This window comes from Zootoca vivipara, chromosome 5 (genome assembly GCF_963506605.1).
Source record: "Zootoca vivipara chromosome 5, rZooViv1.1, whole genome shotgun sequence".
Lineage (NCBI taxonomy): Eukaryota > Metazoa > Chordata > Lepidosauria > Squamata > Lacertidae > Zootoca > Zootoca vivipara.
In genome coordinates this window covers 24,496,697-24,521,325 of record NC_083280.1, presented here as the reverse complement: position 1 = coordinate 24,521,325, position 24,629 = coordinate 24,496,697, and the positions used below count along the sequence as shown (strand labels likewise).

General features: G+C 41.7%; 1 protein-coding gene across 2 annotated transcripts in view; it reads left to right on the top strand.

Annotated features, from left to right (window-relative positions):
- RNF13 (ring finger protein 13) overlaps positions 1-24,629 on the top strand; it is a 54,234-nt gene that overhangs the window by 441 nt on the left and 29,164 nt on the right. The window contains exons 2-5 of one of the 2 annotated variants that reach the window (XM_035133936.2): positions 8,143-8,244; positions 12,317-12,443; positions 15,638-15,718; positions 19,654-19,779. In XM_035133936.2, the coding sequence (XP_034989827.2) occupies positions 8,153-8,244; positions 12,317-12,443; positions 15,638-15,718; positions 19,654-19,779 (426 nt within the window). In that variant the 5' untranslated portion in view covers positions 8,143-8,152. The remainder of the gene's footprint in view (positions 1-8,142; positions 8,245-12,316; positions 12,444-15,637; positions 15,719-19,653; positions 19,780-24,629) is intronic. The other variant, XM_060274484.1, reaches the window with a different exon arrangement.

Here is a 24,629-nt window from a genome sequence, read left to right as displayed (position 1 = left end):
TTTAAGGCCTTACTTTCAACTCCTCGTTTCCCTCTTCTTCTTTTTTTGCGCTTTGCGTCGAGTTTCGAGACGCTCGTCTCCGCAAAAGAGCGTCTGATGCGCCGGCCTTAAAATCGTTTCCCCCCTTTTTTAACGCGGCGGCACCGTGCCAGGTATGTAAAGGTGTGCTGCATTTGCCTTGGTTCTTAATGGGGGGTGGAACTGGGCGCGCGGTGGCGGCGTGTGGTTTTGTCAGCTGGGTTTTGTGATGTAGCCGGTGCTTGTGATGACACGACTTGGGTTTTTCAGAGCCTCGGTTGGGGTTGAGAGGAGGCGCAGGGATGTATACTGTATATCCTGCACACTCCTCTTAGGCGTTGCTAAATGGGGGAGCAGACATGGGTTAGCCACTGCTTGCGCGGCACTCAGCTGTGCGAGTCTGGTTTGCTGCCCGGTTCTGTGCTTTGGTCGTACTGAATCATGAAGTGGGTTAGAAATTCAGTATGGGTCTCTTCCTCCGCCTGCTGTAAATGTCATTTGTTTCCAGCATGTTGGGTAGGTGTACCCCCCAAAATCTCACCCACATGGCCTGATTCTGGTGCTAGTGGTCTAAGCTTGCATTGTATATGTATGAGTGTCCATGCTCAAGGCTGAGGTGTGTTCCATGATTGTGTAATACTTTGTGAGGCTTCCCTTGATGACTTCAGGGAACATTAGCTAGCGTTGAGTGCATCCAAATTGATGTGCAGCCTAATAGATGATAGGATTATACTGCAGTGTTTACCTTCACATCCTGTTATCTGCTAGAGATAGGTCATAAATGGCTTGGGACCAATTTATGAGGGCTTTTCCTTCCTCTGTGTAGCCAGGAATGCCCTCTTTGGACAGCAAGGATAGGTGGGGAAGCATTTTAAAGTGACTCCTCTGCAACCATCAAGCTTCCTGGAAATCTGGTAAAAGCTGAGTATGCCTTTACAAGTGTGTTGTAGGCTTACTTGGGTTGGTAGTTTTACAAATGCACTAAGACATTGGGCTTTACCATTTACTAATGTGCTGGCTGTACTGGGACAAGATGACTTCTGATTTTGTCACTTGTCCTGAGTTTTTGCTGTTTAGCAGCTAAGACTGCACCCTGGAAGCAGTTCCCATTCTACTCAGAATTGCATTGTAATTTTGCTACTAAAAACCTCTATTTAATATACAGTATATTCCTGCGTATAAGACTACTTTTTAACCCAGGAAAATCTTCTCAAAAGTCAGGGGTCGTCTTATACGCCGGGTCGTATTTCTTATACAGTGAGTATATCCCAAACTCTATATTTTAACTGGAAAAGTTGGGGGTCGTCTTATACGCCCAGTCATCTTATACGCCGCAATATACGGTACTTACTGTTTCGGTGCTTTCTGCACCTGACTGTACTATTATAGTAGTAGTAGTAGATAGTAGTAGCTGTGAGATGTTACAACCAATAGTATATTGGCTGCTTATACTGGTAGTGATTGCACCAACCTCTCCCTTTATCAGGTCATTGGATAAATTAAAGAGCCTTATTTGTGATGTTATTGTGATGTTATGATTATCTTAAACACAGGGATCCTACTATGTGGCCACTGAAGGCTATATCATAGCTGCTTTTGTTTCTGTGCTGTAGCACATGGCTGCTGGCTCAGCAGATTTTTCTGTTCAATTTGAAATTTGCTGGTGGCACTGATATAGCTGAAACAGACATTGTAGTGGCATATCCTAAAACATCATTTGATTGTGCAGCTTATTTTGGGAATAGGCTTTAAAAACATTCATTGATAAAGTGCCTAAAGTTTACTTAATTAAATGCTGCACACAGGCCTGCAGCATCGGCGATAACACATGTGGTAAAGATATGGTGTGGGAAGATGAAAGCAAAGAAACACTGGTGCTAGTTCTTGGAGGAGTCAAAAGGCAGCCATTGGAGTGGGTCCTGCTGTTCTGTTTTTCTAATTCCCAAATGGTAATTGCCTTGATAAGAACTCAAAGCCTTGAAGAAATCATCTGCTGAATATCAGACTTCAGCTGTCCCCCAGTAGGAGGGACTTATTCAAGATAATTACCATAAGAAATCACCATGGTAAGAATATAATCAGAATAATTTTGAATTCTTAGTTTAGAAAATGAATTACAGAATTTGTAAGCAATAGAATAGGATTCAAAACCTGCTAGGGGTAGTAGACATAAACCAAATTATATTAACTTTCTGTACACTGTCTTTGTAAAATAATTGCTTCTGGCCACATTTTAGCAATCTGAACCAACAGGAAGAAATAGCTCGGTTGATAGAGCATGCAGCTCTTAATCTCAGGGTCATGGGTACAAGACCCATGTTGGGCAAAAGATTCCTGCATTGCAGGGAGTTGGACTATATTACCCTTGTGGTCCCTTCCAACTCTACAATTCTGATTCTATGCAGTGCTAGAAATTAGCCAGGTGTGTTGTGCTCCTGGCATTGGTCAAATTGCGACCATGTGGAGATCTCTGGATGCCAGGTTGGCGACTGGGAAAGGCATAATGTCACGTAGAGAAGGATCTGAAATATTTTCCTTAAAGCTTGAAATTGTTTTATTCTGGATTGTTTTAATGTGTTGTAAACTGCTTTGAGATTTGTTCTTTATAGAAATGACATGAAGAATGATTATGATAAATCCAATTTGGGGGGGGGGGACCGTGGTACCTAAACATTCCATTGTGTCTACTGGAACCCAGGTTTAAGGTGCAATTTGGTGATTAGATTACGGTATATATCTTGAGTTTCTAACATCTGAGGTTCTATGATAACGTACTGGTCTCTTTGGTGTTATCCGTTCTTTTCATTTCATTACATTTCATTTTCAGAAAGGCAGGATGTTAACTGTTGCGTATAATAAACAACAGTAGACTACATATGTTTCTAACGAAATGGGCTCATATTAGTCTCACTGCATCCTTTCTTTGCTAAAGAATGAATATAGTCCTTTCCAATCACCTGGCATTGCTGTTACTTAGATGGAAATGTGATACAGTGGTACCTCGGGTTAAGAACTTAATTCATTCTGGAGGTTCGTTCTTAACCTGAAACTGTTCTTAACCTGAGGTACCACTTTAGCTAAATGGGGCCTCCCGCTGCCGCCACGCGATTTCTGTTCTCATCCTGAAGCAAAGTTCTTAACCTGAGGTACTATTTCTAGATTAGCGGAGTCTGTAACCTGAAGGTACCACTGTACTGAGAAGATACTTTGTTTTTTATTGACATTTAATGCACTTTAGAATTCAGAGAGCACTGAGCTCTTAGTTCTTACAAATTGCCAGGGACGTGCTTGGTAGACTGCTGTTAGTTCAACACACTGCTGATCAACTTGTGTTGCCTGATAAAGCAGTCAGTACAGTGGTACGAATTTACGAATGTTTCTACTTACGAATGGAGCTCCGTCCGCCATCTTGGATGCGGTTTAGATAGGATTTTTTCTACTTACGAATTTTTAGATAGGGCTGCTTCGACTTACAAATTTTTTCTCCCAATGCATTCCTATGGGATTCGACTTACAATTTTTTTTTGACTTATGAATGTGCATTCGGAACGCATTAAATTTGTAAGTAGAGGTACCACTGTATATTTACATATGGATTGTGTTTGTGTAAATGGTGAAGAAGCCACAGGTCTCTCACACAGTAGGTCACCTGTTCAGTATCACTTTATTTTCAACTAAATCTGTAAGAGCAAAAGTAAAGAAGTTCTGGATATGCTCTTTTCATACTTTCCAGATTAAACTACTTCTATTAGATAAGTATAGCTGATGTGTTTCTCAAAAAAATAAGCTCCAGTGTTATTTCTACTGTTAAATGTGTTTTGGGTGACTAGCTCCTCCTCCTTATGTGTTAATGGAACATTGACCAAACCAAGGAAGATCCCTTCCCAGCTATGATCTATTTCCCGTCGCAGGCACTTGGGTCTCAGGGAGTTGGTCAACAGCGTGAGAGGACTGTCACTTTCTAGAAGAGCAGGGAATTCCAATCTGGAAAAGCACTCTGTGGGAGACTGTGAAGGATAAAAGACAGAATCCGAGAAACAGATTAAGGCTCACCCATCAGATGCGCAGGAAGAGAAAAGGTTTCTGAAACAGCTATCAGGCACTTGGAGAACTGAGATTGGATCTTTTATTCAACTACTTAACTTCTAAAAAGAGAAATGTCCCTATACTGGAGCTTGTGAGTCAACTGATCTTCTGACTTGGCAGATTGAATCTACAAGTTTTCTAGCTAGAGCTCCAAGCTGCATTTAAGTACATTGGACCAGTTTGGGAAACAGTGAATTGGTGTATATATTGCCTGAAGCAAGGATTCAAGGCCCATAGCACTTCCATCTCCCCAACAGTCCACCCTATTGCTTTGTTACCTGTTCAGTAGGCAACCCTGAAGCAGCCTAACATGAACCAGGAGAGTGTGGGATATGGGCAGGGCTTTTATCTTACATAAAAATCATTTGAAGAGGAGGTCAGTAAAGATCAATCTCTTAAAGATATACCGGTAAATTGCACTAGAGGTGTGGGCAATTCTTAGCCTCAAATATGAACCTCCATTACTGAGTCCCCAACAAACTGAAGACCTGTGTTCCCTTGTGTCACACATAATTGTTCCTTGGTCAGAACGATTCTTGGAACTTGGAACTTTTAATAGGGTTGGGAACGTCCACTGTCTTGAAACCCTTGACATCTGATTCTCAGTTGCTGTAGAGAGTACTGAGTTGATGGACCAATGATCTGACTTTGTATAAGGGGCAGCTTCCTGTGTTTTCACAGGTGCTCAGGAAAATTCTGAGAGCAAAATGATTAAGCTGTTCCCCTAGTTATGGGTTTGAGCAGCCTGATCTTCCAGTTGCTTTCATCATATCTTAACCTAAATTGCAGACTTCTTGCTTTGCTCTAATTTCAGGAGAATTGTAACTTGGCTTCTGTGTGGGTATTGTGAAGCTACCTGGCCTTCTAAATGGGGTGTAGGCACAGTATTTCTATTGCTGTGCCTTAGGGAGAGGTGTACTGGGAAGCAAAATACGGCACCTCTGTATTTAGGCGGCTTGTAGATGCAGTTCCTGTAGTTTCACGAATATTGCACAATGTCCCTTCCATTGGTGCACTTAAGTCTTGGGGTGGAAAAGATAGGACCAAAATACTTGGCCCACCTTTCCTTTCAGGTGGAAGGTGCCTGACCCAGTGAACAGAAACATGCTCCAATACCTGGATTCAAATATCCCTGGCAGGTGCTCACTAAGTCACTTTGAGTCATATTGAAGCGGGAGTCAGGAAATGTCTATGCAGTCAGAATGAGACTATGTAGACAAGGGATCGGTCTGTTTTTAGTTCTCTAGGGCAGGGTAAACAGGCTTCCATCTGGATTACAATCAAGAGGAAGGAGAGCCTGCTCTTGGTCTAGGCCAGGCATCCCCAACCTGCGGCCCTCCAGATGTTTTGGCCTACAACTCCCATGATCCCTAGCTAACAGGACCAGTGGTCAGGGATGATGGGAATTGTAGTCCAAATCATCTGGAGGCCCGAAGGTTGGGGGTGCCTGGTCTAGGCATTGGGTTAGGGGATAGGTTAAGTGTTAATGAGTATGTGCCTTTTATTTTCTCCCATATTCCTATGGAGGACCATAAAGCCCTGCTCTCAAAAATTAGGCATTGGCTGCTCTATCTGGGTGTAAAGTGGAGTGTCAAGTTTCTAAACTTCCCCCTGCCCCAACAAAAAAGTGCCCAGTAAGGGTAGTGAGAACAAGCCAATACTGTACTGTATAGAGCTGGATGGGGAGGGGAACTAAATGGAAGAAGGAGGTGTGGTTGTAGGGGAGAGAATATTTTCCAACCTTCAGCTGGCCTTCCTTATGGTGATGCCACTTGCTAACTCTAATCTTTTCTCAAAAACTTGCTTTTCCACGAACGTTTGATATACCCTGTAGTCTACATATCCCACTGTAACTAACCTGAGGTATATATAATGCAAATAATACATATACTCTCCCGCTGTTTACACTGCCTCTATCATACTCTCTCCTTGGTGTTGTATTTTAGATTGTTGCTCCTTTGGGCAGGAATTTGACTTTTATGCTTTGTAAAGTGCTATTCATACTCAAGGATAGGACTACTCTCCCACATATCATAAAGATGCTTGCTTTCCTACAAAATATAGTAAAAGCTATACCATTGAATTATTGAGGACTGACCTTGTCTGAGAGTTTTGGTGGTTTTATGGATTATAGATATAGCTTGTTTTAAATTGCTGAGATGTTCTTATTTATTCTAATGTTCTTGCTTTTGGTTATTAGCCACCTTTGAGGTTTTAAAAAGGCATGCTTGCATTTTTAATAAATATGAAAAAAGATCCAAAATGAGTTTTTAAAGCTATTCCTACTGGACCTCTCCAATTTTAATCAGTATATTTGAAGGTTGGTTTATTAAAATACTAATTGCAAATTAAAATTTGCAGGCACAGCCCATTTTTCCCTACCACCAGTGAAGCTAACAGATATGATATCCCAACTTCTTTTCTGTCCCAAATTTGATTTTTGTTTTTAAAGTAAAATGTGGGCTGCTTCTCCTTTAGTTTGAGACCAAAGATAGCAGATATCTTTCACAGGTGAAATTGCTGTGGCTTTTTCTCTCATTTATTTAGCAAGAAAATCAACTAAGACTTATAGAGTCCCATTGAAATCTTGGCAGTATTTCTTTTACCTGTACATCTTTAATATATCTTTCATATTTCCAACAGGATAGGAACTCTTCTATGCTGCTGTGTTATTGAAAGATGGGTTGAGAATTGTTTATCAACCTGAGTGCCACTTTCCCTAGTAGGCAACATTTTGGGGGCCACATGCCAGTGGTGGTGGTACAACGAATACGATTCTTATCTTTGTAGTCCAGTCACACAAGTCACGAGTTTTGTATGTATGCATCTCCCCATCTAGGCAAGCAGTTGAAGGTCGTATTCCAGCCAGGCCAAAAAACTGGAGGAGGGAGCAGAAAAGGGCCAGTAAGTCCTGTGGGCTGTGGAGAGATAGAAGCAGTGGCAGAGCTTCATGCTTCGGAACTGGGGGGGGGGGGCGTAGAGCAGATGGGGCGGGGGCTGGCGCACGTCTTGGGGGTGGGGTGCCCAGTGCGCGGGGTGGGGCAGCCACGATGGTGCCCTGCCAGGGTCGTGCTGCCAAGGGCGCTCCCCCTACACTCCTCTTCCTCCGCCAGTGCATAGAAGGTCCCCAGTCCTGAAGTTCCTCATTCCTGCTGCAAGATTTGTGTTGGAGAATATTCTATACTTTGGTTTCCAAAACTAATAAACATTAAAAGCTACCTTTGTTTTCAAAATGAATGGTAGCATTTGTAAAATGGGAAGTTGGAGCTGTCGCGTTCATGAAGTCCTTATAGTCTTTTATTTTCTTGTTCCTTGCATCTATTTCTTTCTTTTACTGGAATAGGAACACATCATCAGATTACCCAGACACTTGCAATAGCATATATTCCTTAATACAGAAAGCAGTTTTTCTGCAGTCAAAGTTCTTGTGATTTCTGTTTACCCTTTTTTTCTCATGCTCTACAAGTTAGTTCAGAACCTTCAGAGATCTGTCAGTTTTATGTATTTAAAAGCATTTATAAACCATGTAAGTGGTTTTTAAAAATGGGACTTCATGTAAAGTGGAGTCATTAAACTATTGACTTTGTTTGTGTTCAGCATTTCATGAGGAAGCACATCTGGCTACAGCCTCAATTATATTCTGTAACTGGACTAGGTTTCAGAAAAGTAACCTACAGAAGTATGTGAAAATGATTATTGGAGAAGGGGAATGCTTTGGGGCTCTTTCAGAATATTAATTAGGCTTGATTTTTGTTTCAGAGGCAACTGGGTTTTGAAAATGTGTTGCATCTGATAGTTGATAACTGTCAAAAGTGAAGAAGCTTGCCCTACTTTAAAAGATGAATTGCAACAGTATAGGAAGAAAGAAGGTGGCAAGATCAGTGACCTGGCAATTTGTTCTGTGAATGAATGACAGTTGTCTCAGGGCTAGGAGATCTGTTAAGCTACTGCTGGATAGTAAACTTAAGGGAAGATGATGGAAAGGAAGTGAGGTTCAGATGGGCCAATCAGATTGAATTCACAAACTGTCCATTTCAGGTCTGCTGTGATGCTAATGATGACAGCTGAGGTTGGGACTTCAGCAGCCATGGGTGCTAACAGGTGTGTCGTGGAGCAAATAGGTACTGCTGCGGCGGGAAGGTAAACAGCATTTCCTTGTACTCTGTCTTCCATCACGGTGCCCCATTGTACCAGAAGCAGTTTAGTCATGCTGGCTACATGACCCGGAAAGCTGTCTGCGGAAAAACGCCAGCTCCCTTGGCCAGCAAGCAGAGATGAATGTTGCACCCCAAAGTCACCTTTGACTGGACTTAACAGTCCAGGGGTCCTTTACCTTTTTACCTTACCTATTTCTGGTGCAATACTTCATGTATGTGATGACTCTGTCCCATTTCCAAAGAGATTTTTCCACAGTGGGAAATGCAGATTTTTGGCTTTCAAAAGCCAGGGCTCTCTGGACTTGGTGAAGTGTAAGGATAATGGACACTGTAGTATTTGAGGTGGTTAATGCCTCTAAAGGATCTTTGCATTATTGAGCAGTAGATTCTAGCCTGAAATTAGTTTTGGGGAAATAGTTAAACGAGAGCCAGAAAAGTGAGTACTGGTATGTATTGTGTGAATGATTCAACCTCTCAGAGTGTAACTTCTTCCTGAAAGTCAGACTTTGCCTTTGAACATTAATAAGAAATGATAAGAAATTAAAGCTATTAACTATGCATTCCAACCCAGCATAGTACTGTACTTCTAAAACTCTCAACTGCCATCTCTTGCCAAGTGGATAGTTAGGCTGTGTTGATGATTCCAGACACCTCTTGAAAGTCAGGGACGGTGGGGCTCTGCTAATATTTCCACAATTCATACAGTGTGTTTTAACAGCCCCCCCCCCTCAAATGTCCAGTGTACCTCTGTGACTTTGCATTATAGGGGAAGATCAGTAGTGGTGGGCAAAGTACTCTTCAGGGAAGCTTAACATAAGAAGATCCTGCAAGATTAGGCTAGTGTCCCATCTAGTCCAGCATCCTGTTCTCATCATGGCCATCCAGATGTCTGGGGGAAGCCTGAAAGTGGGAGCTGAGTAAATTTCTGCAGTTTCCTGCAACTGAAAATTTAACAGTCATTGCTATTTTTCTCACTGATGAAGAGTGTCTCATCATCTTCCAAGGAAGCAAAGAACCTATTCCACCAATGACCAGTTTATTTTGTGGGAGAATTAAGGCAGAACAGAACACCAGAGGCAAATGACATCTGTGAAGTTAAAGGTAAAGGGACCCCTGACCATTAGGTCCAGTTGCGGACAACTCTGGGGTTGCGGCACTCATCTCGCTTTATTGGCTGAGGGAGCTGGCATACAGCTTCCGGGTCATGTGGCCAGCATGACTAAGCTGCTTCTGGCGAACCAGAGCAGCGCACGGAAACGCTGTTTACCTTCCCATTGGAGCAGTACCTATTTATCTACTTGCACTTTGATGTGCTTTCAAACTGCTACGGTAGGTTGGCAGGAGCAGGGACCAAGCAACGGGAGCTCACCCCGTTGCGGGGATTCGAACCGCCGACCTTCTGATCGGCAAGCCCTAGGCTCTGTGGTTTAACCCACAGCACCACCCGCGTCCCTGAAGTTAATTATAGTGTCCCAAATTGGAATGCCCTCCCCAAAGAAGTACAGCTAGTGCTAATATTAGTCCTTGCAGTCACAAATTAAACATTTCTGTTTACCCTGGCATTTTAGGGTTTTCTTTTATTCATTTAACAGTTGTTTATTGCTGCCTCCAAGCTTTAATTTATTGCACGGACGTGGCCAGGATCAAAATTAGGGGGGCAAGGGGCAAGGGGGGGCAAGGCACGGGGGGAGGGGCCACAGTGGGGCAAGGAAAGCCATGGTTGTTCAGGGGCAAGGGGGCGCCAGGATCAGCCCGAAATCGGGCTGCTCCGACCCCCTCCTCCCCCCTCCGCAAGCGGCAGGGGCGAGGGGGCACCAGGATCAGCCCGAAATCGGGCTGTTCTGATCCCCTCCTCCCCCTCCGCGATCGCCGGGGCGGGTGGAGGGAAAGCTGGCTTTCCCTCCACCCACCCCACAGCCAGCAAGGGAGAAGGCAGATGTCCCTTCTAGCCAGCTGGCTGTGGGGCGGGTGGAGGGAAAGCCCCAGAGCCGCGCAAAGCGTTTGGCTGGCTTTCCCTCCGCCCGCCCCACAGCCAGCCAGGGAGAAGGGACGTCTTCTTTCTCCCTGGCTGGCTGTGGGGCGGGCGGAGGGAAAGCCAGCCAAGCACTTTGCGCGGCTCTGGGGCTTTCCCTCCACCCGCCCCACAGCCAGCCAGGGAGAAGGAAGACGGCACCGGGCGGCGGCGGGCAGCGGGGCAAGCTGGCCACCTAGGGGGGGCCAACTGCCCCCTCCTGCACCCCCGCCTACGCCCATGATTTATTGATGTTTTTAATTGTTTTAATCTTACTTATTTGAATGATTTTATATCACTTAATCATGGTTGTCTCTTAAGTGGCATATAGAAACTGCAAAACATTAAGACTAAAATGCGTAAAATTATAAAATTATTCAGTTTATAGGCCTGCTGGAATTAAAAAGTATTCACTGAGTATCGGATGTTTAACTGGGGGGGGCAATCTATTTGACCTCAACTGGAAGGAAATTCCACAAATTACTGAACATATGGCCACTTGTGGATACTGGCTGTACATCTGAGCCATGGGGTACCACTAGCAGTGATTCCCTCAGAAAAGATGGTGATCAAACAGGTATATAAGAGATTAGGTGCTTCCCGGACCTAGGTTGTGTAAATTCCATTTGGATAAAGGGTGGTTTAGAAATATTTTAAATAATAAAAACATTTAAAACTCAAAAGCACCTATGTATCCAGTCAGAAATGTTGGAATTTGTGTGCATTCAGTTTCTCTAATGTGTGCATTCAGTTTCTCTAATGTGAATCAAGAGTGAGACCATAATAAAACCCAGTGAAGTTTACCTTTGGATCCATCACCTGTTTTTGGAATTTTTCACTTGTGTGAGGCACAATCCAATTAAGCAAGAGCCTGTAGTCCCTGAAGGATGTGCTAAAATTCAAGACTTGTGTGTGCTCTGTTGGCCTGCATGTGACTGCTTCTGTGTACTAGGCTAGCATCTGGAAGTTAGCACAAGCTCTAGCTGCCACAGTGTGGCTAGTTATGAGGATCACACTTTTTTTCTTCAATACATTTTGTGTTCCACAATTTGGTAAGTTCAAATCATACATGTAGGGGCATTTATATTGGCTCTCAGATTGCAGCAGGTTAACCAACTTTACTTCAATTCTGCAATGACTTGTGGTAATCAAGTACAGTATGCAGGTTTTCAGGTGTGAAGCAGATTGTAAGTGAGCATTTCAATTTCAGTATGGTTTAGTGGTGCCTTCTAATTCTATTAGTACAAGTAGATTTCAATTAATAAATCAGTGTTTGGAAGACTGAAACCATTAATGTAAATGAAAGCAGAAGGGTGGAGGAGTGTGTGTCACTTGATTGTTAGAACTTGTAAATGACTCAGATTTGTTTTAGAAGCCATTGCGCTTCGTGTGCAGAGAACAATTGTCTCACCTACCTGCCCAAAGTCTGGTACAACTCCTTAGCAACTTTTAGCAATTCTAAGTAAATAATAAAGGAGTTGAAATTCAAAATAAGTTATTCTTGCATATTAATAAAGCAAAATAGTTCAGCATAGTCCTTGGGTGACTAACTCTGCTTATGATCTTGATTCTATAAGCCATTGGACTGGTAGAACAATGTTTGGGGTGCAGCTTAGTGTCTGCTGCGCTAGCAAGCATCTTTGCATTGGGATTGGGATTAGCACTTTGCATTAACTCAGGGGACAGAACGGCACTCCTCTGCTGCTTGTCACTGCACCCATCCCCGAGTATGATATAACTTTGTGATATGAAGCCACAGAGCAGAAAGTGTATGTATTGAAGATGAAGAAAATGCAGAATGGGGTAGGATAAAGTACAACATGCTTTCTATCTGAGCATTTCATCCGAGCAAACCTGTGTGCCTGATGAACAGAACAATCTTTTGGGGTTGGGTGAGGGAGAATCTGACAGAAGAGCTGCCATATCCTTGATTGAGTTGCACATGCTTAAGTCACTTTATGCGCAGTAGCAGCTATGTGTATTTATTGGATCAGAGTGTTAATGCCTTCTGCCAGTCTTGACTTTCTTTGTTTTTGTCTTGCAGGAATTTAATTAAAATGCTGCTGTCAATAGGAATGTTAATGTTGTCGGCCACTCAAATCTATACCATTCTCACAGTTCAGCTGTTTGCTTTCTTAAACCTATTGCCTGTGGAAGCAGATATTTTAGCCGTAAGTATTATTTAAACAATTTTTTTTCTGCGGTTGGGATTCACCCAATGGGCCCCCATCAGCAGAAGCACTGAACAAGGACTTCTGCTTGTACAGCAGGGCTCCCCCCCAATGCTCCCCAAAATTGGCTGAGAGAGGGGCTGGATAAGCATCACAGCAATGCATGGGGAGATGAAAGGGGGGCTTGTTCCATATGGCAAGCTGAAATACTTGTGCAGATGGAGTGTTCATCATAGTGCAGCATTAAATTACACCATGTGTGTGTAAAGCATTCCTAAAGAGACAATGAGGTTGTCAGAGGATCCAAGGGGCTCTCAACCCTTAAAATGACATAGGAATATATTTGAAAAATCTGAGCTAGCTTTTAGGTAATAAGGACGCGGGTGGTGCTGTGGTCTAAACCACTGAGCCTAGGGCTTGCCAATCGGAAGGTTGGTGGTTCGAATCCTCGCCAGGGGGTGACGGTCCCAGCTCCTGCCAACCTAGCAGTTCGAAAGCACGTCAAAGTGCAAATAGATAAATAGGTACCGCTCTGGCGGGAAGGTAAACAGCGTTTTCGTGTGCTGCTCTGGTTTCATCACCAGAAGCGGCTTAGTCATGCTGGCCACATGACCCAGAAAAACTGTCTGTGGGCAAATGTTGGCTCCCTCGGCCTATAAAGCGAGATGAGCGCCGTAACCCCAGAGTTGTTCACAACTGGACTTAACTGTCAGGGGTCCTTTACCTTTTTTAAAATGGGTGGAAACTGATTTGGGATGTGGCAGTAATAGGTCACAAGCAGTGGGTGCAAAAAATGCAAATTTGTATGCATTTCCTGTTTTGTTTCACATGCTTGCTTATGAGTATGGGGTTAGGCGATTTACGCTTATTTTAAGATAGTAAAACTCTTAATCAGGCACCCCCAAACTGCGGCCCTCCAGATGTTTTGGCCTACAACTCCCATGATCCCCAGCTAATAGGACCAGTGGTCAGTGCTGATGGGAATTGTAGTCCAAAACATCTGGAGGGCCGAAGTTTGGGGATGCCTGCTATTAATTAAGGGACTTCGCTACATTAGTTCATCTACTTGCAATGGTCTTCACTTAGAACTTGTAAACATGCATTATTTAGCATAGAAGATAGTAAAATGTCTCCAATGCAAAGAGGAATTGCCGTATGAATGCCTGCATGGGTGATATATTGCTTTTGATCTGCTGTTTCCATTTGATAAAGTTACTGTGTGTAGTGGCCTAGCAGTCTGTTGGGGCTGATCAGTTCTAATCAGGGGCCCAGTTTGCATCTCAATTCAACCATAGTTTATGTTAAACAATGGTTTAATGTGAATTCAAGGTTCTGATATATAAAGCCCTAAATGGTTAGCGACCTGGTTACTGGCAGAATGCCTCTCCCTATACCATCCAGCCTGGGGCACGAGAATTCCTGTGGAAGCACAGCTGGTTTAAGTAGAATCTGGGGGGTCACTGACCTGTCGGAGAGCCTTCTCAGCAGTAACACCATGGTTCTGGAACATACTTCCTCTGGAGGTTACTTTGGCACCAACATTCTATATCTTCAGGCACCTCATGAGTCCGTGTGTTTTTGAACAGGCCTTTTAAAGCTGCAAGATTGGCTTGTGTAGTAAGAACTGTTGCTACTATTGGTTTTATTACCTTGTTCTGTGTGTTTGCAATTCACACTGGGCTCTTGTGATGAAGGAAGGATATAAGTTTTAATATACCTATAAACAATATGTTGCTTGTTCACATTAAAGCATAGTTTAAAACAAACTGGTTTAACATGATGGTGGTCGCTGCTTTTGGCCATTTCTAAGTGTTCTCTAATCTACAGTCTCCAAAACTTCCCTTTGTATGACCATTGCACTCCATTTACTTGTGGCAAGAAATTCATGAATGTGAAACGTCCATTCTTTTGTCAGTCTTGAAACTCCTACCAATCAACTTCATTGGAATGCTCTTAGTTCTTGTACTGAGAAAGAGGGGAGTGGGAATCTCTCATTGCTTTCTCCCTAACATATACACTCCAATAAAGCTTTCTTCCCTCATAGGTCATCCAGGCTTACAGGACTGGATATAACATTACTGTCATGCAAGCTTGAGCTGTAGTGTCTCTTGATTTATATAAAAGAAATCTTCTTTGCCAGCCATAATGTGTAATTGCAGAACTTACTCCTTCCCCTCGGTTTTTCCCTTATCCCCCTTTTACTAGCTTCTTACAAAAGTGTTTTTTTCTCTGATACCATAGCTATTCTCTCCTAGCAAATTCTCCATTCTCTTCCCACATCTGCATTAAGCCTGCAGTCAACCCAGGAATCTGTATTTAATAAGAGAGTCCCTTATTTCTTTTGACCAGGAAGTCCTCCGCTTATGACAAGGATTCACTATCACAAACACACTTGGCTCTAGTTGGCTCTAGTTCAGTTTTCACAAATGGTGCATTTTCTTCCTTGCAATATGTTGAAAACATAACTTTTATTTTACTTAATTGGATTTAAAATGGCCTTTCTTTCTTTTCTTTTTACTATGGTCAGAAGTGTAGAAAGAGCTCAGGCAAAAGAATGCAGATAATTTTAGGGGTTTTCTGCAATCTGACGGTTGTAGACTCTGAACTGCCATAAAGAAAGCATTCTACAATGTCTAATTTAAGTTCAAAACACACTTTGCCTGTTTTGTCCATTTTAAAGACATAGTCTTGATTTTGCTTTGTAACAATTTCCAGAGGCTCGTTGTGTTATTCTGTTGTAGAAAAATCAGCAAAGACTATTTAGGATTAAAAACTTTAATGTTAAAACATTTTGCAAACCACTCTTTGCTTGTTACTGTGCATTCCTTTTACAGTAAAAGTAGACTTTACAGTGAAATGTAAGGAACTGGAACAAATCCAAAGAGTTGTTCAGCATTTAACTCATTGCAAAAATGATTGAAGGTGGAAGAACCTTGGGAATTAAAATATTGCTGAGTTATGTTATAAACTGAAACTGAAGCAGGTCATTAGGTGAAGAAAGGAACTTCAGCGGCTGGTCCTGGGCACAATGTGGGGCATATGACAAGATGTTGTTGAGACAGTTGAACTGTACTTTGAGAAATGAATCATTTTGCTATTGGTATCTTATTTCTTAGTAGTATGACAATGGTTTTATATGGTCCCCTCTCCAGTTTAGTACATAATATAATCCTTCACTTTCCTTTTGTTTTTAGTTTAATTTTGAAAATGTTACACAAACATTTGATGACCTGCCAGCAAGATTTGGCTACAGACTCCCGACGGAAGGCTTGAAGGTAAGAAGCAACAGCTTGGAGCAGCAAGTAACAGAATAGGAGCAAATAAATAAAATTTAACATGGTGCTTTGTGAGTTCTTAATATGTAGCTTAGTCTCAATTAGCTCTATGGATTTTGCAACTGCAGGACAGACTTAATCCAAATTCACCTGGAAAAGGTGGTAGGCACGACTGTGTCCCAACAGTAAGAAAAGGAAAGAAAGAACTTTCTGCCGATAGTGTTGCCTAGAGCAACAGAAGACAATGCAAATACTTTTCTTTCTATTGTGGAGGATTTCATGAATACTTTTATAATCCCTGGTGATTAATTGACGGACAGGGTGTTGAGAAATAAAGCTTTGAGATATAAACCCTTAGTTAAACCTGCAGAAAAGCATTTATAACAACCACTGGACTTCCATGTGAAGATGTTATTAGAGAGCAGTCAAGTAAAAGACTGAGCCCAGAACATTTAAACTAAGGCTTGGCTTTAGAATGATACTAATCTAGAATCTGGCTCTCTAAAATCAGAGTTGGAAGGAGTGTGGGAGGTCTGCCCTTGCTCAATGTTGGATCTGCAGTGCAGGATACAACTGCAGCATCTCTGACAAAAAATGAAAGCGATTCCACCACCTTCCAAGGCAGCCTCTTACATTGCCAAACATCTCCTACAGTTAGGAAGCTTCTACTAATGCTTAATCAAAATCTGCTTCCCTGCAGTTTTCACCCAATGATTCTAGATCTTCCCTCTGGAGCAACCACCTTTCCTCCCTTCTGTGGCAAACAGTAGGTCTTCCTTTCATCAAGGACCCAAACCTAAACCTGCCTAAAATAAGTTTCCTATTAACTTCACATGCTTTATTTCTTGTCCTGTGGTCATCCTGTGCACAGTTGCTTGACACTAACTCAGTGGGTTTGAATCCTGAGGAAATCTGCACAATATTAACCTGTTAGGAAATGTTTTTATTGCTCCTGCTTTTGCTTATAATACTCCTGATATGCAACTATTCCTCAAATTATATTGGCCGAAGTTATCAGTTAGTTAGCTTTAAAACTGATAAAACGTAACAGCCACGTTTGATCCTGTCTAAAACAAACCTTAGCATAAATAACCATACTATATTTTAATGCATGCTTGCCGTTCTTATCTTGTTTGGTTGTCCCATAACAATTGTACACTTGTTGCAATTCCCCAATATCTCTTGCAGTTTGATTGAAGGGTTTCTGCCGTAGCCACTGACTCTTTCTCAGTCAAATATAAGTGACTTCTGCATTTTGAACACTTTCTTTAGTTAGACATTCTTGGACAATGTGATATTGTCCAACAATGGGTGTGAGTCATCTTTTGTGTTTCTTTCAGTTGATTTTAAACATTTACAGCCTTAATGAATGTGTATGCTCAATGACCTCTACGAAATACAAAAACTTAGCAAAAAGGTTTTTTAACAATGCTGACAAACAATGTTCTTGGGACAATTTGGTTTAAGAGCTGTAGTAGCCTCCCACCCAAACCCTGGCAATTCGAATTATGAAAGCACCAAGGAAAATCATACTTTAGTTTATTTCAGCTGTTGTTTAGAACTGTGGTGACACATGTCCTGGCCATATATCCTCGTTAAGCAGGTTGTTCTTGATAGACATGAGCACAATCATATGTACACCTGGAAAGGGGAGCCTGTAGTCCAGCAGCATCTGAGGGCCATAGGGTCTCCTCTGCTGATGTTGTCTTCTCCAGAATTTGTGGTACTCTTGACTTAGGGCAGAGAACAGGGGGCAGTAGGTTGCAGTATTGAACTCACTTGTACATCTCCTCAAAGACAGTATTGTTTGTTCTGAGGTCTACCTCCCCTGCCTGCAAATGTAATTGCAGCAAGCAGCAGCATTCAGTGTCTCAAGGTGCCAAATGCTATTCATTTTTTCCATATATCAATAGAGCATTTGCTTTAGTGCCAGTCTTTATTCAGATTTGCAGTTCAGGAAAGCAACACAGAAAATTCTGCTATTAATGTGGGAAACTGGGAAGCAGTGGGGAACGGTAAGATGTATTTGATATTAAATTCATTGAGAGCAGCTGAACTTCCGAATGTACAACAGACTGGACAGAAGTATTCAAATTTATAGGAATTCCTTGCCCTATTATGAAATAGTCATACACCTGGAAGATATGTTCCTCCTTTTTGGAAATATGGTTGTAGGTATCCATTGTATGTTAGCCTATAGTGAATATGAAACTTGATACAAAGCACAGTAGATAAATAAAATGGGTTTTTTAGGATATTCTCAGAAACAGTTGCTTGCTGAAGTAGTGACACTTGGAAGTGGGTGCTCTGATGCACACGTGGAACTTCCTCACTGCTGGTGTTCATATTGGTAGAGGAGATGGCTCCATCTGCTTTGCTCTAAGTCAGGCATCCCCAAATGTGGCCCTCCAGCTGTTTTGGGATCCCTAGCTAACAGGACCAGTGGTCAGGGATGATGGTAATTGTAGTCCAAAAACAGCTGGATGGCCGAGTTTGGGGATGCCTGCTCTAGGTAAAGCTTCCACTTCATTTAAGTGACTATGGAAACAGTCATGCAAGAGATCCATGTTACCACTAGAGTACATAAAGTTTTCTGGTCACACTGTTTCAGAACTGCTGGACAATGAAGACAATGTGCAAATATGGCTAAATGCACTCCTTGCTTTTTATTCCTAAAACCATAGTGCTGTTCCTAATATACTGATTCACAATAGCTACTGTCGCCAAATCGCTAATAAGAGAAGATTCCTTACTCTGCACCTAAACCTGTGTTGAGGAGAGAGAGAAAGTTGTGACATGCTCTTTTTTAATTCCAGCTGCTTTGATCTGTGTATATAGAAGATTGGTTACATTTATTTGGCGAAATAGCTCATCCTTGTTAAGTGACCTTGAGTGTTCTGAATATTTAATTTCCTGGCTTTCCTTTGTTGGGGTGGGGGTGGAGGGTGGGAATCACTTGAAAGTGATTCCTTTAAAAATCCAGCAATTATTCCAGATTTGAAAGGCTTGCTTGAACAAGGTAATAAAAATGAATGTTACCGAGTACCTGCCATGTTTTAAATGCAGATTGCAATAAAAATCCTACCATCATGCTGCCCATGAAAGTAGCTGAAAGCTTCATTAGTGGAGTTCTGCTTTTAAAACACTGAAATTGGCAGGCTTCACTCCAGTAGAGCACTTCAGCATATGCTTAACTTTAAACTTTAGCTTTCATGAGACAGTGAGCATGTTTAAAACGAAGTAAACTCTTAAGTGCTTTGTTGGATTAATGCCCAAGTGAAGTGGTACTTGAAACATATCTCTTTCATACTTGACAAGTTGTCATTACAAGTTAAACCATACTTTGACTTTTGATGATTTTTAGGTTTTGCTGAACTTAAGCCCCCCCCCCTTACTACTTTATTTAAATTATAAACCCTTTGTTACCTGGTGTCGGAGAATGATAAACTTCTACCATGTTTCTAATCATTGTGGCGAGAACTTTCTAAAAACAGGCATACGTGAGAGGGCCAATGTCGTGTAAGGGTTAGAGGATTGGACTGTGACCTGGGAGACCAGGGTTCAAATTTCCCTGGTTGACCTTGTGCCAGCCACTGTCCCTCAGCCTTTCCCTACCTTACAACATTCTTAGGAGGATAAAATGGAGAGAGGACAACAATTTCCTGGATACTAGTTTTCTAGTTAAAGGAATTGTCTTTAAAATAAATACAGGGGCATTGAGAAAATATGATGCTGTCAGCAGCATCTTAAAATAGTATAGTCTGTTCTACCACTGCTACATGTATCAATCTGGTCAAAATTATTTTCACTAGCTGCAGAGTTAAGAATTTTCACAACTTGCATTGGAGTTCAACGTTAAGAGGCAAGTAGCTTCTACTTATGCAGCCATTTTGTGACTGAGAACTGATTGATTTGCTTTTGAAAATGTCTTTCAGGGTTTTCTAATAAATTCAAAACCCGAGAATGCATGTGAGCCCATAACTCCTCCACCACCGAAGGACAACACATCTCATGAATTCATTGTATTAATCAGAAGACTTGATTGCAACTTTGATATAAAGGTAGGTAATTTCTCATATGTAAGGATTCTGAAAAGTGTTTCTGAGGATTCAGAATAATCTTTAAGTTTGTTCTTTTAAAAAGAGCTGTGCAGATCTGATGTATACATACACATTTCTTTAGGAACGTGTTACCAATTTTCACCATTTGTGGTAGTTGCTTGGGTTCTACACAAATATTCTTTTAGTCATTTTCTGCATCATTGATTAATGTTCTGAATGTCATTTAAAGTGTAACATTTTGTGCTTTACTTTGATCGGCTCCATTTTTCTTTATTTCACAAGATTTATATACCACTTGATTGTAATAAAATCTCAAAGTGACTTGGGTAAAAAAAAGATTGCATGCAGATACTTACCCTCAGCAAAATCAGTGTTATCAGTGTTGATCTTGTGGACCCCACATTTCTGTTCTGTAAAGAAGGACAGAGCTGGGGTTTTTTTATGGGGTGTGGGGGTGGGTTGACTTGTATTAGAGGGTAGGATCATATGACTTCCCTGGAAGCACATTTATGAGGGCATTCTTCATGGAGTGTAGCCTACTGTACGTAGGAAAGACTTATATCTGGTTGTTCTTGTTCCACCCACCACTGGCATGTGACCCCTTGAAGTTGTTCATGAGGCAGTGTGGCCCTTGGACTGAAAGAGATCCTCCAGTCCTGATGTAGCAGGAAACAATAGTTTCCTCTTAGAATCATAGAATCCTAGAGTTGGAAGAGACCACAAGGGCCATCCAGTCCAACCCCCTGCCAAGCAGGAAACACCATCAAAGCATTCTTGACATATGCCTGTCAAGCCTCTGCTTAAATACCTCCAAAGAAGGAGACTCCACCACACTCCCTGGTAGCAAATTCCACTGCCGAACAGCTCTTACTGTCAGGAAGTTCTTCCTAATGTTTAGGTGGAATCTTCTTTCTTGAAGTTTGAATCCATTGCTCCGTGTCCGCCTCTCTTATGCCTGTCTGATCTGGATAGGTTCTTATATAATATATATATATAATATTTTTTGTTGAATATTGTATACCTTTCACCTCATCCGTAGTATTGGGAGTGTGGGTGGAAATACTACATTAATATTTTTTGTAGACAAAGTTGACAAAATGAACCTAATGAAAAATTGTGCACACCCAAATGGAAAAAATAAACGAGAGTACCATATTTGAGTGGAGTGCCCCTAGCAGTCCGGTTAAATGACTTACTGTTGGCATACACTGATTAAAAACCAAGTCACCTGATGTTATGCTGCCATTGTAGGGATGTTATTGTAGCCAATGAGGCGCCTTCCATATTCTGGTTTCCGAACTCCCCTCAGCTCCAGGCAGCATGGCCAATGGTAAGGGATGATAGGGATTAGAATTCAGAAACACCTGAAGAGCACCCCATTGTGTGGCAGTATACAACACTGTTTACGATAAAAGATAAAATGTAACATTATCTACAGTATCAGTGAGCTATGCTAGTGTATTGCAAACAATATTTCAACACAACTTTTTTTTTTAAGATTCCACTTTAAGATACATGGAATGAAACTTTGTTGCTTAGTTCACAATTGAATGCAGTTTAAGGCAGTATACCTCTGAACACCAGTTGCTGGGGAGCACTCATGCTTAGAGTGCTCTTGCACTCTGGTCCTGCTTGTGTGCTTCCCATAGGCATCTGGTTGGCCACGGTGAGAACCAGATGCTGAGAGTGGGCGGACCTTTCGTCCGATACAGCAGAGCTCTTCTCATATTCTTAGACAGGCATCCCCAAACTTTGGCCCTCCAGATGTTTTGGACTGCAATTCCCATCTTCCCCGACCACTGGTCCTGTTAGCTAGGGATCATGGGAGTTGTAGGCCAAAACATCTAGAGGGCTGCAGTTTGGGGGTGCCTGTTCTTAGACTTTGCCTTTTTATCATCTGCCCATCCCTGTAGTTGCAAGATGGAAAACTAAAGCATTTTAGTATTCTAGAAATAATCTAAACTGAAATAAACACTTTGTATTGGGTACTACACTGGTGGCTATAATTCCAACAGATGAAATGTATTAGGAGAAGGCTGATCCTAATTTACAAAAACTTACTTTAATGACAGCAGATAAATGTCTTGCAGAAAAGTAACTTTTCTTTCTAGTTTTGTGTAGTATTATCCTTTCCCTTCTGGGGCTGAATGCCATTAACACTATGGCATGCTATTCATTATTCAATAGGTTTCTGATTCCCATACTCCTTTTGTTTTTGTTATAAGAGCAAACCACTTTGAAGCTGGAACAATCTTGGAATAAATTTTCACAAGTAGATGAAGGAATGGCATGCATTTTTACAGCAGGAGCTTTGACAGCCTTAGGGTTGCTTTTGTTAGATAGAACGGAATACTATAATGTTGAATTGCTAATGTCACCTCTGAAAGTGAGAGCAGGAAAGCAAAACAGCATTGTCAAATCAAATCCTGAAATGTTGCGCTCGAGCAGGAGTGGCTAACCACTGCCTTTTAATTTTCAGTGCTTAAAATCCTAGGTAAATTACCTAGATGTTCTGGGATTATAGTACTACTACATACACCATAGCACACAAAGCTTTATGTGATCCTCCAAGTTGTGCATGCACATCTCCCTAAAACAGAACCAATGTGTATAAATAAACTTAGTTGCAAAAAAGCCCATATAGACTCACTGCACATTTCCCCCTCTTCTATTATCATTGTCTGTACTGTTCCAGTTACTTGGGCAAGAAAACTTGTTAATTGATTTTGAAAGTACTTAGTAAGTAGCGGCTACGTTAGAACGAGCCTTGCACACTCACACAGTTGATTTGTTCTTCCGTTCTCATGAGCCAGGAAGTATTAGTTAACAATAGTTTCCTGCTGCACCAAAACTGGTTATTGATGGTTAATGGCTTCTAAACTATCCAGAATATTAAGCCATGCTTTAAAGTTGGCTTCATATTCTAGCTTTTTTGGAAACCATTCCCCATTGATGCCTAGTTCAGACGTAATGGGAAGCTGTAGTTAATAGAGATGTCCCAATGTGCCAGCTCCTTCTCACCAAGCTATGTGAGGCATGTTCATATTTATTTATTTCATTAAATTTATATACCACTTGATTGTAGAAAAAGCATCAAAGTGGTTTACAACAATAAAATGACCACTACAAAATTTAAAACCGTAATTTAAAGCATGCAGAAAGTTAAAACCACAATAGAATAGACTATAACAAATCAAACCTCATACAACCTTTCTAAACATATGCATAGACACATCTACATAAGAATGACTTTAGCAGGCACCGAAAATAATACAGTGAAGGTCAATAGGCAGGGAGTTCCAAAGTGTCAGTGCTGCCACTAAATGATTGAGTTTTTATAGATGCAGTGCAGGTACAATGTGGCACCTGTAAAAGTGCCAGTTCTGCCAATATCTCAGCTTCACTATGCTAAGTATGATTGCTTGCCCAAATGGGGCCAGTGAGTTGCATCCAACGGTTGCCATCATTCAATGGAAAGGAGCCTGTCTTGGAATGGAGGGTTGATCTAATCCTGTGTGTTTTGTATAGCTGTGTTAAAATATTCTGTGTTGTACAAAATGAATAATATATTCCTGTAATAGTTTACCCTACAATTAGCTCAACTTAAAATCTTCTGTGGTATGCCAATCAGAAAAAGTATAATGCATATCTTGTGTGCTTTCTGATCCTGTGACATCAGCATAGAACAGATCTCTCCTCAAAACTTCACAGCTGAATGCAGTAATGAGAACTGCCTGTAGCTCATTCATTTGATCTCTTGCTGCAGTGGAAAAGCAAGCCGTGGGAACAGTTGACAGCTTTCTCTGTGCAGCATCCAGAAGTATAACCTATGCATCTCCCAAAGGATTTGGATGCCTGTAGCAACAAGAGCTGTAGGAATGTAAATGCCAGTTTCCTTTAGGGGAGATAATTGCTGTGACCTGGTGGTAAAAAGTGCAGTATGGCTAACCTACTGTAACAAACGAGGCACCAATGTAGGACAGATTCTACTGATGGATCCAGTTAGACAGCCCAAGCCTAAAGAAATGCTATTGACTTTGCAGAGCACAGTTGCCAGGAGAGTTGGGTTATTTGTGCTTGAGAAATGCCTACTGAGCCCCAGGCAGGTTGTATATTATCCACTAATAGAATAAGTAGCAGGCAATTGGGGATGACACAGAACTTGGGCATCCAAAGTCTGGTGTGTCTAATAACTGAAACAATAGACTGAAAACAACTGCAATCAATACTGATTCCTGAATGGAAAACCTGGATGATTCGTTGTTTTTTTAAAGGCAGCACATTTCCACAAAGTTGTTTTAGAGCTCTTTCAATCTATTGAGAGGAAATATTCAGAAAACAAATTTGGGAGTTAAGTTGAATAAACAATAAGTGAACTTTTGAGTTTTCGGCATATTTTGCTGGCTCCTTTTGTGTGCGTTCCTTCTTTTGTAGATCAGCAGGTTATGAATATCCATGAATATCTGCCTGGTAGATCAAATGGTTGTTTAGACAACAAAATCTAAGCAATTCAGTTTTGTGTTTATGTATTTACTTGTGAGGACTTGCAACAAAGTGTTCCAATCTTATCCCCAGCCCCTACCAAGAGTGCTTCTGTTTCTGCTGTAGCTAGATTGAAACAGGAGTCTTGGAGTGCTGTTCAGGGCTCACAAAAAACTGCTGAAAGCTTCCTTCACTGTGCTTTATGATGCTAAAGGCTTCATGGTTTGGGCAGGCTGCCAGCCCTGAACCTTAATACTTTATTTGTGGTATAGCAGAGGTGGAGAACCCCAAGGTCGGGAGCCCTTAGGGTCTCCCCAGGTTGTACTCCCCTGACCACACCCCTCACATGTTCTGCTCCTTGGCTGCCT